We start from the raw sequence: 13,240 nt of genomic DNA, 5'->3' as shown, positions 1-13,240 counted from the left end.
CTTTTGCTTTCAACTTTTCTCGTTCTCGTTCCCGGTATCGTGTCATCATCGTCTACCTCGTCTATCGTCGACCTCGTCTTGTTGCTCTGGTGACTGCATTACAATTTAATGGACTGGAATAAACTTGGTCATTGTCACCCATTTGGGTACTTCTTCTACTTTTACTTCTACTTCTCTTTCGTTTTTGGATTTTGGATCTTGGTTTCGGTTGTTCGTCGTGTGTTCCTGGCATTAGCAACGAGGTCGCACTGCTGCGCTATATAATTGATTCAATCTTTTTGCTGGCCTTTATGCTAGCTTTGATTTTTCACAGCCATCAGACCGAGGCCACTTATCGTTTGGACTTCATTTGGAAACTCCAGGCAACGGGTGAGTGATGAAAATGCAAAAAAACTAAAACAATCCCGAAATGCACTAGGAGAAAAAACCAACAAAAAGATAATCAAATTCAAGTCTTATGGGACAACTATTTAATGGGTTCATCTTAGTATTATTATATTATGAAGGAGATCAAGGACCATAAATATTTATCCCACTATTAAAGGTAGTTTCCCTTCCTTTTTTGATTTTTTCCAAGTGCATTTTCATGTTATTCTTCTGTGGCATGGCCATGAAACCGCACAACTTTTTGAATTGAGTTGGGCTAATTAGCATTTTGGCCAAATGAAAAGTTGAGAAATTATTTTTTGGAATAGAAGGGATAAATCTAGATGTATTTATGCAGATATGTGTGTGTGTGCCTGTGTGTGTGTGAGAACCATTTGGCTGCTTTCCATATTTGGCAAACTGACATTGACTTTGCTGCTGCTGCTGCTGCTGTCAGTCGGACGAAGTGAACAATTCAGTTGCCAAGCTTCCTTAGCCTGACAAAGTTTGAGCTGCTCCACAAAATTTAAGCCACTTCATTAGTATTAGTGCACGGGTCCACGCGCCCATTCACCCACTCAACCACTCATCCACTCTACGCGTGTTCCCTGAACCAAGCTTATGCAATGGGTTTGTGTTTCCCTTTCCCTTTCAGTTTCGGTTTTTTTTCATCTCTCTCTTGCTTTCTATCTGTTTTTATACCCTGTATTCCAAGGGCGAAAGGGTCTATTAAGGCTGTTAGAACCAATCAATCAAAGCAGAAAAAGTTGTTACCCATTTTGCATCCAAAGGAACATCAAGATCTTTAAGCAAAGGTCAGAAAACATACAAATTTAGGAGTTATACGAAAAAAAGTAGGGGGCTACTTGGCCGATAGGTGCGCTAGAGTGCCATTCTACTGATAAGAAATTAGCTCAGTTTTCTATTTGACATGTTAGGAAAGGGAATTCAATACAAATTAGATGGGGTAACTTTAATACAGGGTAAACCAAAGTCGGTTCAATGACTTTGTTACTTAATATTTTTTTTTTTTTTCTCGGAGCTCATGCTTCGGTAAACTGATAAACTGATATTTCAATTTCACGCTCATGTTTTTTTCCTTTTTTCTCTCTCGATGGTTTTCTTCGTATTTCTTATTTTGGTTTTTTCTGGTTTTTTTCCTCTTTTTGTTTTTTGGAGCACAGAGGAAAAAGAGGACATGGAACATCTGCAGGCTTATAACCGTAAACTGCTCGAAAATATTCTGCCAGTTCATGTTGCCGAGCATTTTCTGAGCCGCGAGAAGCACCTTGATGTGAGTATAAGCCAACTTAAACATGTATATAGGCATATATATACCCTATACATACCTAACCTCTACATATGTACATATATGGGTAGATGTTATATTTATGACGCATGCAGGCAAAATTTTCAGCATATTAAAAAACTTTGTGCCTGGTGAAATCTGCGCCAAATGCAGTCAGGCGGCAGCAATATGGAGAGAAGCGGCGGAGGCGGCGGCAGGCAAAGATGCTGCTGCAAGCCACGGCGGGAACGACGCGGACGAGGCCAAGCGGGGGTTGAGGTTGTTGATATGACCGCGTGTGTGCGGCTTTGCCAATGCTTCAATGCACAACCAACAAGGGGAAACGGCAGCAACGGCGTGGTATGAAAACCGGAGACCGGAGTCTGCAGGCCGGAGGCTGGAGTGTGAAATACCTTCTTTCCACACATTAAATGCAAATTCAACAAGCATCAAGCACGAAATGGCAACATTTGATAGTGTCTCACCCAAAAAAAAGAACAAAAATGCTAAGACTACTGAATAATAGCTGACTCGGTCTATGTCTGTCTCTGCCATTTGCATCTCCTTCTGCTTCCGCCTGCATCTCTCTTTGTGCCTTTGAGTCGACATCGGTTCCTCCTATTCGGATTCTAATTCTCAGCCTAAGCCAATGAGCTTTTTACCAGCAATCCGAGCTACGAAATCCCACAAAACCAAAGCACTCAATTGATGCACTGAGAGAAATCTTAAACAATAAGAATTTGGCAAATGTTTTCTTTGGATTTTGATGTACAAGCTTAGTTAATTGATTAAGATTTTTGGTTACTACTAATCTTCCCATATGTCAGATTAGGATAACGTATAGATTTAATCTATCGAGAAACTTTGACAAGTTATCAACTAACTAATAACTTAAAAGTCATAGATAGAAAAAGAAGAGGATAATACTTAATGGAACATTCTCTTATAACTAATAGATTATCTTCTAAGTATTATTTTCTTGATTATCTACCATAGTCTTCTAACGAATAGATTTGTGTGTTCTTCTTCATGGTAAACTTAAAGAATGATCTGACATATGGGAACTTCCCCTTATTAATCAGTTAGTTAGATTCAAATGTTTGTTTATCACAAATTATGTAAGTTATTCTCTCAGTGCATCGTTTAGGTAAAGAGTTTTGGATAGACATTTGAACAGCTTTTCGCATATTTAATTTAATTTTGCTTTCTGGTTTCTACTACTATTTACCCATTTGCACTCCCTCTCCCTCTTTCTATCTATCTCCTTATCTCACTTTTCCTCTCCAACTGTTTCTATCCCAGGACTTGTATCACGAGCAATGCGATTCGGTTTGCATACTCTTTGCCAGCATACCAAATTTCTCAGAATTCTATGTGGAACTGGAAGGCAATAACGAGGGAGTCGAATGCCTGCGTCTGCTCAATGAGATTATAGCCGATTTCGATGAGCTGCTAAGTGAAGAGCGTTTCCGGTGAGTTGCCAATCGAAAACCGACTGACTGATGCTGACTGACTGATGGTGAAACTCCCCTTCCTTTTTTCTTTCTTTGGCACAGATGCATTGAGAAAATCAAGAGCACTGGCGCCACCTATATGGCTGCTTCCGGTTTGACTGTGAACACTTGTGACCAAGTGAATTTCACTCATGTCACTGCCATGGCCGACTATGCTCTGCAGCTGTTTGACAAAATCGAGGAGGTTAATATGCATTCGTTTAACAATTTTCGTATGCGAATAGGTAAGCATCGAAGGGGAACAGCAGCATTGGCCATTCAACAAGAGAGTAAGTTACTCCGGAAACCGTCTTTCTATCATTCTTTTCAGGCATCAATATTGGCCCTGTGGTGGCTGGCGTAATTGGCGCCTGTAAGCCGCAATATGATATTTGGGGGAATGCCGTTAACGTCGCCAGTCGCATGGACTCTACGGGACTTGTCGATCACATACAGGTGAGTGTGAAATTCAATTAGATCCCTTTTAGCCAACACAAAAAGCATTGCAGCTGTCTCTCTCTCTGAATCCGTCGCTGTGTTACTCGTTTTATGCAAATCCGTGAACAAAAACACATCCATCCACCAACACCAAGTTGACCATCAATGAAAGTAAAGTTTTAGTGTCGACGAAAAAGTTTTGGCAAAAGTAAAACTGAGGGCAACAGACTGTAGAGGGACGGACGAACGGACAGCCAGTCAGACAGTCAGTTAGACGGACGCATGTTTTCATACATCTTTCATGGGCTACACAGATACACAGGAGCAACGAATACAAATACAGTTACAGATACAGATACAGATACACAGCAGCTACAGATACAAATGCTTATTTGATTTTATTTGCCATCAATAAAAACGCACGAAAGGAAATTTGCAGAAAAGACAAAAAAAGAAGGAAGGAAAAAAAAAAGAAGAGAAACACAGCAAACAAAAAAAAAAAAAAAAGAAAAAAGCTTCACGATAACATCAACCTTGACGAAATTTGTATACCCTTGCAAGTTTCTCTGTGTTACTCTTTCCCCACCTTAAGGTGTCGTTCGGAATTGTTATTTATGTTGGCCCTTTACAAGACTCGTGCTTGGCACTAGGAGAGAGAGCTATATAATATAGTCGTCTGATCACAATGTCAAAGGGCCTGACATAGAAGATAACTAAGCTATTGATCTAGAATTCAATCCTACGCGAGATATACCTATATCATATAATAGGATAGAATCCAGCAAAGTCCAAGATAGACAAACAGAAGCCCAGATTCAAAAAGTTTTTAAGGTCAAGGAGGATATAGCGTTGATCCAGACAAAAAGGATGACAAACTGAAGGACGAATATGACTATATGGTCTTTTGCATTGCAGAAAATGAATGGATCCGTTTTTTTCGCAAGAGTATACAAAGAAATGGAAAGAGCAGGGAGAGAAATAAATTATTAAGCGAATGACAAGTCGGTGCGTCAATGGGGGAGCGGGGGCGGGTGCGGGGAAGGACGAAGGATGAAGCGTTTGGGACGAAAGAAAAGAAGGTAGATTGGGTGAGGTGGGAATAGCTGTAGGTGTTGGTGTTATCATGAAATATTGAACCAAGGGTTGCCTCAGTTTGTGGGTAAATAAATAAATACTCAACCCGCCGACGGTTTTGCTCCACTCCAGCCCTCCGCTCCCCCCGCCTGTCTTCTGTTTTGCTGTTGCTGCTGCAGCCATTGAACTTGTCAACTTGAATTTATGTTATCGCCTTTCCCTTTTTTTTTCTCCCACATTTCCATTCCTTACTTTTCTTTCGGTTTTTGTTTGTTGGATTTTTTCAACACTTCTAGGTGACCCAGGAGACCCAACAGATACTTGAGAATCGTGGCTTCGAGCTCACCTGCCGCGGCAGTGTCAATGTCAAGGGTAAGGGTTCCATGATCACCTATTTCCTGAAGGGCAAGGCCAAGACGCCATTGGAAGATTTGACCAAAATCGAGATAGAACCACCCAAAACTCTCAGCCTGGCCAATGAAACGAAATCTCACGAGGATGAAAAAAAGGAAGAGGAACAGAAGCTTAAAAATGAGAGCGAAACGGAAACGAAATCCACGCCTGATCCTTCCAAAGAGGACACCAAAGCTGACACAGAGGATGAAGATGACATCGATCTCAACTCGAATATGCAAAATCTGACAGCTCAGCGTCGAAAATCTTTGTGCAGGCAGCATAATATATCCTCATCCTTTGGCACCAATGTCAGCAGCTCCACCGGCATAACACCCTCGATCTCGAACAGTTCCAGTGTGGTCACCATTGGCACCCTGCCCGCCCTGCTGCGCAACGCGAATAATGCCCCGAACAACAATGACAGCTGCTCCGATTGTGGGCCAAACAAGTGTGTCCTGACACCCACCACTACGGTGCCAGCACGAACTTTGGTGGCCGATCTGAAAGATGAGATAGCCCGCGATGAGAAAAGTAATCTCAAGGATTCCATTGAGAATCTAGAGATACTCCTCAAGAATAACATCAGCCTATCCGATTTGAGTAACAAACAGCAACAGAATCTACGTGGCGAAATGGTGATTTCCGGAGGCACATCCACCGCCTCCTCCACTCTAAGGAAACGGGACACCATTGTGAGTTTCAATGTCACCGAATCTCTGACAAATACATCGACAGCCACAACTCTGACCACGAAGAAGCGTCGCTCCATAGTGGCCACCATGGCCACAGCCAGCACTTGCAACAGCAACACCAATAGCAACAACAGCAGCAGCAGCAGCACCACCACTTGCACCACCAGCACCACAACGGGCAGCAGCACCACAACAACAACGACAACCACCATGCGTCTGCTATCGAATGAGAGTCAAAGTTCGACCCAAACGGCCCCCGGAACACTGGAGACAACGACGAGTGTCCAGCAACAAGATTGGCAGCCCAATCGAACGGCCAGCCTGGAACCGAATCGCAGTCCCATCAAGACATCGCAGTCCATGAGTCCCATTGGGCTGACCACAGAGGTTTTCGTTATACCCAATAGTCGGAGCATGATATTGATCAGCAGCAGCAATCACAATAGCAATGCAAGTAGTCCAAGATCGGGTCTCTTGCAAGATGTTAGCACATAGAGTGATCTCCCATCGAGTTCTCTCTCTCTCCCCCTCAGTCTCTCTTACAATTAGCTGTCTATATCCACTAAAATATGTGTACATATGTATAAATAATATCAGAAGCTAGTCCTTCTCTTACTAGATCTCGCATTTAATATATACCTATATATACTATACATACTGTATACTTATATACACATACATACATACATATATATAGAGCTTTACGTGTTTGTTCCAGAGTTTCATATCACAAGTGAAGGGAGGAGTAAGGCAATTTGCACTTCAAATGGGTACCAAAATGAAAAATAGAAAGAGAATTATAGGCTATAGGGATATATACGATAGATGATAGATAAACTGGCAGACGATGGATATAGAGGGCTATATATGTATATCTGAAATGTATGTATGTATAGCAGATAGTTTTGTAAGGAATGTGCAATTTAGGTGATTAAGGTTCCTACTAAATATGTTTGTTAGTTATTTACTTAACTTACTTTTTTTTTTTGTCCTTTGCATTAAGTGTGAACAAAAGAACCGAACAGAAAAAGAAAACGAATTTAAAAAATCTAACGAAAAATCAAGAGAGAGAGAGAGATAAAAACAAAACTAAAGCAAAGCAAAGCAAAGAAAAGAAATCTCTTGATAAAAATAATACTATATATAAATACTATAAATGTGTTAAGCAGGCAATTATACATATATAAAGAAAAAAGTTAATACTACAAAATGAGAAAGAGAAACTTGTGAAGAAGCCTCGAAAGTGAGAGAAAGAGAGAGAGAGGAAAGAAGTGTGACCGAGACATAGAGAGAAAAAGTTAAGTTAAAGAAAAACAAAAATTCAAATTTAAAATGTTTAAACAAAGCTTTTTATTTTAAATATTAAAGTTAAAAGAAGGCAAACATATACCTGCATCTCCCTCCCTCTCTATCTCTCTCTCTCTCTCTTTTTCTCCCTCTCCCTCTCTCTGGCAGTTTAGTATAACTTTCTCATATTGTAGTTGCATCTGCTTAGTTATAAGTTGTCGCCTATTCTAGTTCATGTCTTAAGGCCAATTATGTTGGCCAACCTACTAAAACCAGGCTTTATCTACAACATCTGCTTCTGGGCCTGGTCTTAACTTAATCATAAATGATTGATCTCTTTCTCGAACTAAACCAAAGAACTCTGTCAATTTGAGGCTGTCGACAAGAACACAGAAGAAGAAGGAATACAGTCTAGAAGAATATTTACATATATATATACAACAAATACGAAATAGAAAATATGAAAATAAATATATATATATATTTTTTTTTGTTTTTTTTTTTTGTGTTTGTTGTGCAAAACAAAAAAACATATTTGAAAACTTAAATGTTAATTGTCGTCAAGTTGTTGTTTTATGTGTAATGTTACAACAATATATAAACAAGCAAATTATTTCGAATTGCGTGTGTATGTGTCTCAATGTTGCTGAAAAATCAACACAAAACAAAAATGAAACAAAAAACATTAAAAAGAAAAACAAAAGAAAAATTTAAAATTTAAATTAAAAATTACAAAAGAAAAACAAACAATTCTCGCTGTGATTTCTATGAAAAACAAAAACAAAACCAAAAAAAAAAAAAATAATGAACAAAACTTAATTTTCTGTTCATTGCAAAAAAAAAATGTAATAATTGCATAATGGACTAAACTAAACTTGCTTTTTGTTGCTTAGTTATAAACTATCCATGCCCAATTACATACACAGACATATACAAGTACACACATATACATATATGTATATGAAAACGTTTTCTTTTCACTTGTCATTTCCACTGAGTTTTCTCTACAACATAACAATAAAACAAAACAAAAAATTGATGTGTACAATGAATTTATAAGTAAAAGCAAAAGATTTGTCGTTAAGTAGCTTTGATGTTGAGTTCAAACAAAAGAGAGTTCAATAGAAATCAACAAAAAACCATCCCAAAAAAAAAGAATAAAAGAAATAAACAAAAACCATAATCCGAATTAAATGTATCAAGCAAACTCAAATATTAAATAAGAAATGCAAAATGTGTTAAGTAAATTATTTGAAATCTTAAAAAGTTACAAAAACATTTTATTCATTTGCCTCTTTTATGTTTAAATTTTATGGGCTCGTCGCCACAGACAGTAGTAGGCCATTAGATGGAAGCCTAAATATAGACCCATAATGGCCAATATATTCCTATACAGATTATCCTCATTGAAGCTATATTTATCCAGGACATCCTGGCCGGTGTGAAAGCATGGCAAGTCGGCGCTCTCCTCGAAGCAAGCTGGAAAAGTGGAGACAGAGACAGAGAGAGAGAGAGAGCATCGAAAGTGTATTGAAATGCTCGAGGGTTTTAAGTTTCAGTACTCACTGATGTTTTGCACTCCAGACCATTGGGCAATTGTCATGGCCTCGTTGGCGTATAGCATCCAGGAGAGAAACTGTGTCCAGTAAAAGGCCAACGGCAAGGAACTGCATCGGACAGGTAAATGAAATGGAGAGAAAAAGTCAGAGTACTTTAACTTTTAGGCCAAACAAAGAATCGTCAACATATTACTCTCTTCTGTTTCCTTAAGATATATAATAGATATTCAATATCAGATGTCTGTGGCAGGATCACCGAACTGAATAACCAAATCAAGGAAACCTATAGCCAAGTAAGTACTATTCGAACGATTTTCCTTAAGCAAATCCAAGCTAAGTAAAGTTTCTCTCAAGTTTCAATTGACTAAAAGAGTATGACAAGGGCATTGGTAAGCCATTTATGAAATGAATATGATATTTGCCCCTTGAGGTATGCAATTATTATTTGTAGTATGCCTTGTAACTTAAAAACTGTGTACAAGCAATGCGTGCTATGAGAATCTTTTGTTTTATCCACAGAGTATTTCAAAACTTTGTTACATGTTTTGTAAAAGCAAACTCTTTAACTGCTTATTGCATACTTTTGGGGGCAAATTTTTCTCATATCCCCCCGTCTAGCGGCGTCTTTTCTTGCCTTTTTTGTTTGTTTGGTTTTCATTGTTCTTGTTGTTGTTAATTTTTGGCACTCACCTAATTTTAATAAAGATGCCCGATGTTATCATGAATATATAATCAAGTGGCACCAAATAGGCCATGGCCAGGGGCACAGAATTGAAGGCAGTGGAGAAAAAGCAACCACAGGCCGTGGCCACATTCATAACCAAAACCACACAAATTGCTGTGACGCCAAAGGCATGGAAGGTAGACCTCAGACCCGTTAACCAGTAACAAATGATGACAAAGAGTAAAGGTTCAATTATCATTCCGGGCAACTGAAACAAGAGACAAGGGTTAAAAAGCGACACAGATAGAAGGAGAGAAGGAGTGGAGCGAAAGAGAGTGGGAGAAAAAGAAAATGCACACTTACCATGGCCAAAATATTTGCCACATAATATTGGGCCGTTGAATAGAGACCCGAACGTGTTTCTCTCATGAATAGAGGGAATCCCTGAGGGAATACATTCAATACCGAATACATGGGATGATACGTATTCTCCGATATCATTATGAACAAGGCACCCTGTACGGCCTGTACACCCAATTGGGTTAACTCGGTAGTGCCGGCAAAGCAAATGCCTATGATAAAGGCCATCGCAATCTTCTGTAGGAATCTCATCCATTGGATGGTCGGATCTCTTAGCAGGGTCAAAGTGGCTCGCAGCCAGACGACATGGAAACGCTTATACCAGGGAACACTGCGGAAAGACTCGACTTCGGTATCGAATGGAAAATTACCCGACTGAGCCATGTGAATTTCCAGATTCACCAGCATATCCCGCTGCTTGGCCGCCGAACTCACTGCGAACTGATCGCACAAATGCTGAGCCGATCTCTGCGAGGCCTGCTCATAGCCCGGATCAGTGGCCAGGACACCAATTAGAAAATCAGCTGGGTTATACGCCTCTGGGCAATAATAGCCATGATTGGCAAAGAAGCTCAACGCATGCTGCGGGGATCCGGTGAAGGCCACCCGCCCATCGGCCAATAGCATGACATTATTGAAGTTGTCAAACAACTGGGAACTCGGCTGATGGATGGTACACAATATGGTGGTTCCCTTCTGGGCCAACTCATAGAGCGTGGCTACCAATTGTTGGGCACTGAACGAGTCCAGTCCGGTGGTGGGCTCATCGCAGAAGAGTATGACCGGATTGTTTAGCAGCTCCACGGCAAAGGCCAAGCGTTTGCGTTCGCCCCCCGACAGAACCTTCTTGTCATCGCCACTCCCGATGCGTGTGTGGGCAGCCGATATCAATCCCGTGCGTTCCAGCAGCTCATTGATAATCAAACGTCGCTCCTCACCCGAAACACGACGATCCAAACGCAGGTGGGCCATAAAATTGAGATGCTCCATTACGGTGAGGGCGCCAATGAAGAGATCATCCTGATAGACATAACCGCTAATACGATGCATAAATGGACCAATCCGACGACCATTTATCAAGATATCACCTTGAACCACAGTGCCAGCTGAAGGGAGAAGGAGAGAGAGAGAGAGAGGCAGAGATTGAGAGGTAAACTAATCTAAAACTGATCTGATGTTATCTTATCAATGCCATCATCACCATCATCACCTACCTGGCTGCCTGTAGGCAAGTGTTGACATTAACGTTGTCTTGCCCGAGCCACTGTGAATGGAATGGAATGGAATGGTATGCGTTAATGCGTGTGGGGAGTGAGAAAGAGATAAAGTAATTTAAACCGACGTTGGACAATAGTTTTTTATTATTATTTTTTGATAGTTTCCACTTGACTGACTGTAGCATATAAGTTTCTCGCCCTCAATTACAGAGAACAAGAGGTCGAGAAGAAAAATCTAGAGTAGCATCCAAGTATGTACACATCGTTGCCACAGAACTTACCTGGCCCCCATTAGGGCCATCAATGTACCCGCCTGAATGGCTCCTGTAGAGTTGTTTATAATACGCTTCATATTCCTGCCCGATCCGCCGACATTTGTGTAGACACAAAGGTCGCGCCATACCAGAGTGGCGCCCTGCTCGCTGGGCGACCATTTGCTGTAGCTTCTCAGAGGTAAGCTGCGTTCTGAACTATTCCTTTTGGATAGTTTCGGTGTACTATCCAGACTGGGTATGTCGCTGGTGCTAACCAATTGGAGCTCATGATGTTCCTGCGGTTGGCTAGCCTCTATATCCACAAGTTTTATTTCAGAATCTGACATTATCTACAGTGGATTAATGCAACTATAAACAATATCTTGCCTAGTCAAAAAAAAAAAAAAACGAAAACAACCAAAAGGTGCGCGTCTGCGAACCGTTGTGGGCGATAGCTAGAGGGCAACTAACCGACCATTGTCAGTATAATCAGAGAAGTTGCTAGTAGACAGACGGCAAATGCAAATGCAAACATAAACACCAACATAGAGGAGGAGAGATGGAACCGGCTCTTTTAGGGTGGCCCTCAGCCAGAAGTGGACGAGAAGAGTGTAGTGGCAGACATAAGCTTCAAATGTCTCCAATTACCATTGCCATCGGCCCATCCAGAGGGAAGCCCTCCAAGCCATCGAATGAGGCATCGAACCAGCAAACGGCCAGCCGCCGCAATAATGGGAAAGCTTCGCAGCAGCTAGCTGGAAAAGCTGATTGCTTGTTTTTTGTTTTGCTCTGTCTATTCGCCAAATGGCCATAGGGCAACCACTAACATTACGATGTTGCACTCTTTGGGTTGACCATGGCCATTAACAGAACAAGGACTAAAACTGCTGCCACTGTCCAGTTCTTGGTAACATGGTTATCGAGAATCTTTTGCATGTTTTGCCCACAAATGAAGAAAAAATGGAAATTAATCAATTTGTCAAATAAGTTATATTCTTAAGAACTGTTGCCTATAAAAGGAAAATCCTGATTAGCTACTAAAGAACTAAGCACCTTGCTAATCTGTCATTTTGTCATTTTTTCTTGTTTTAATGTTATTGTCAGAAAGTGCTCTTGATGATATCTACGAGAAAAGTTGGGGCTTTCTAAGGATGCAGGTCATAAAAATTATGGCTGCAAATGTCCGTTATTGCAGCTTTCCGAAGGACATTCCAGGACCTGGTGAGCTCAGTCGATGCAGACGAACAAGGACTTCCACCTGGCCAAAGGACATCCCGATCAACCTTCAAATAGCCGAGTTATAAACAGTTTTGTGATTTTTGGAATTCTAATAGTAGAATTCTAAATGTAGAATATTATTAAGTATATAATTTATAAAGCATACTTTTAGGGTGAATAATATGAATTTTTTCAAAAGTGTTGCCTACTAATTGGGGGTGGACAAATGGAATATTAAAAAATTTCGAATATCCTTTGGAGGCTCCGGATGTAATATTTCTCCAACAATCAAGGTCTATCACCGGTGTAAAGAACATTTCAGTAGTCCTGTGGAGAGCTGAGGTATTAGGGATTATATGGTTTTGGTCCAGTTTTTTGGCTACTTGGTTCACTTTGGGACTTGGAAAAAATTACAAGTCCAAAAAAACTGAAAGGGTGCTCATAACTCTGTCATTTTAAGGACGATTGGAATATCCTTTGGCCAGCTTAAGGTCCTTGTCCATGCCTATCAATTGACATCATCAGGTCATGGAATGTCCTTTGAGTAGCTGAGAAAAAAGACGTTTTTGGAATATTGCATGTCCTGCATCCTTAGATGACCCTAACTTTTTTTCATGCCAATCTGTAGAGCTCGTCAAGGACATCTTAGGAAACCATGTCTTTTTGTCCTGCGGCACGATTTGTCGACTCTAGAGCTAAAAAACGAAAAAAGGATATTTTTCTCGAGACCATATCTCCGCAGGACATTCACCGATTTTGATAGGAAATCCTTTTTTGGATCCTTCAGGATCAGGACTACCGATCTGCATTCAAGGATATTCAATAGCCTGCCAAAAATATTGCTCGAATTTTTGTAAGGGGGTTAGTCAGAAAAATGGCCAAAAATCGCAAAAAAACCATAAATGTCCTTATAACTCAGCCATTACAAGGACGA

At 40.5% G+C, this 13,240-nt stretch overlaps 2 protein-coding genes across 2 annotated transcripts in view; one reads left to right on the top strand and one right to left on the bottom strand.

Moving 5' to 3' along the window:
- The window catches only part of LOC6639482 (adenylate cyclase type 6), a 39,272-nt gene extending 32,857 nt beyond the window's left edge, over window positions 1-6,415 (top strand). The window contains exons 23-28 of the mRNA XM_023180530.2: window positions 236-369; window positions 1,551-1,660; window positions 2,957-3,126; window positions 3,211-3,392; window positions 3,479-3,603; window positions 4,956-6,415. Of these exons, the coding sequence (XP_023036298.1) occupies window positions 236-369; window positions 1,551-1,660; window positions 2,957-3,126; window positions 3,211-3,392; window positions 3,479-3,603; window positions 4,956-6,242 (2,008 nt within the window). The 3' untranslated portion in view covers window positions 6,243-6,415. The remainder of the gene's footprint in view (window positions 1-235; window positions 370-1,550; window positions 1,661-2,956; window positions 3,127-3,210; window positions 3,393-3,478; window positions 3,604-4,955) is intronic.
- Window positions 6,416-8,327: 1,912 nt separating this feature from the next.
- Window positions 8,328-11,540, bottom strand: LOC6639483 (protein scarlet). Its single transcript, XM_002062297.4, has 6 exons — window positions 11,116-11,540; window positions 10,832-10,881; window positions 9,621-10,723; window positions 9,284-9,525; window positions 8,601-8,701; window positions 8,328-8,513 (listed from the first exon to the last, which is right to left on the bottom strand). Exons 1-6 carry the CDS (start codon window positions 11,433-11,435, stop codon window positions 8,338-8,340), a joined length of 1,992 nt encoding a protein of 663 aa, XP_002062333.1. The 5' UTR covers window positions 11,436-11,540; the 3' UTR covers window positions 8,328-8,337.
- Between the last annotated feature and the right edge of the window lie 1,700 nt (window positions 11,541-13,240).

This window comes from Drosophila willistoni, assembly GCF_018902025.1.
Source record: "Drosophila willistoni isolate 14030-0811.24 chromosome XR unlocalized genomic scaffold, UCI_dwil_1.1 Seg144, whole genome shotgun sequence".
NCBI classification, from domain to species: Eukaryota; Metazoa; Arthropoda; class Insecta; order Diptera; family Drosophilidae; genus Drosophila; species Drosophila willistoni.
Note: the sequence above shows the minus strand (reverse complement) of the source record. Positions and strands in the feature narration are given on the sequence as shown.

What these genes read in the sequence shown, in the direction of transcription:
- LOC6639483 (XM_002062297.4), bottom strand. Translation starts at nt 11,435, where the DNA reads ATGTCAGATTCTGAAATAAAACTTGTGGATATAGAGGCTAGCCAACCG. An exon ending in ATGGCCCTAATGGGGGCCAG is followed by an intron (nt 10,882 to 11,115) that starts GTAAGTTCTGTG and finishes TTCCATTCACAG; the next exon opens with TGGCTCGGGCAAGACAACGT. An exon ending in GTCTGGAGTGCAAAACATCA is followed by an intron (nt 8,514 to 8,600) that starts GTGAGTACTGAA and finishes CCACTTTTCCAG; the next exon opens with CTTGCTTCGAGGAGAGCGCC.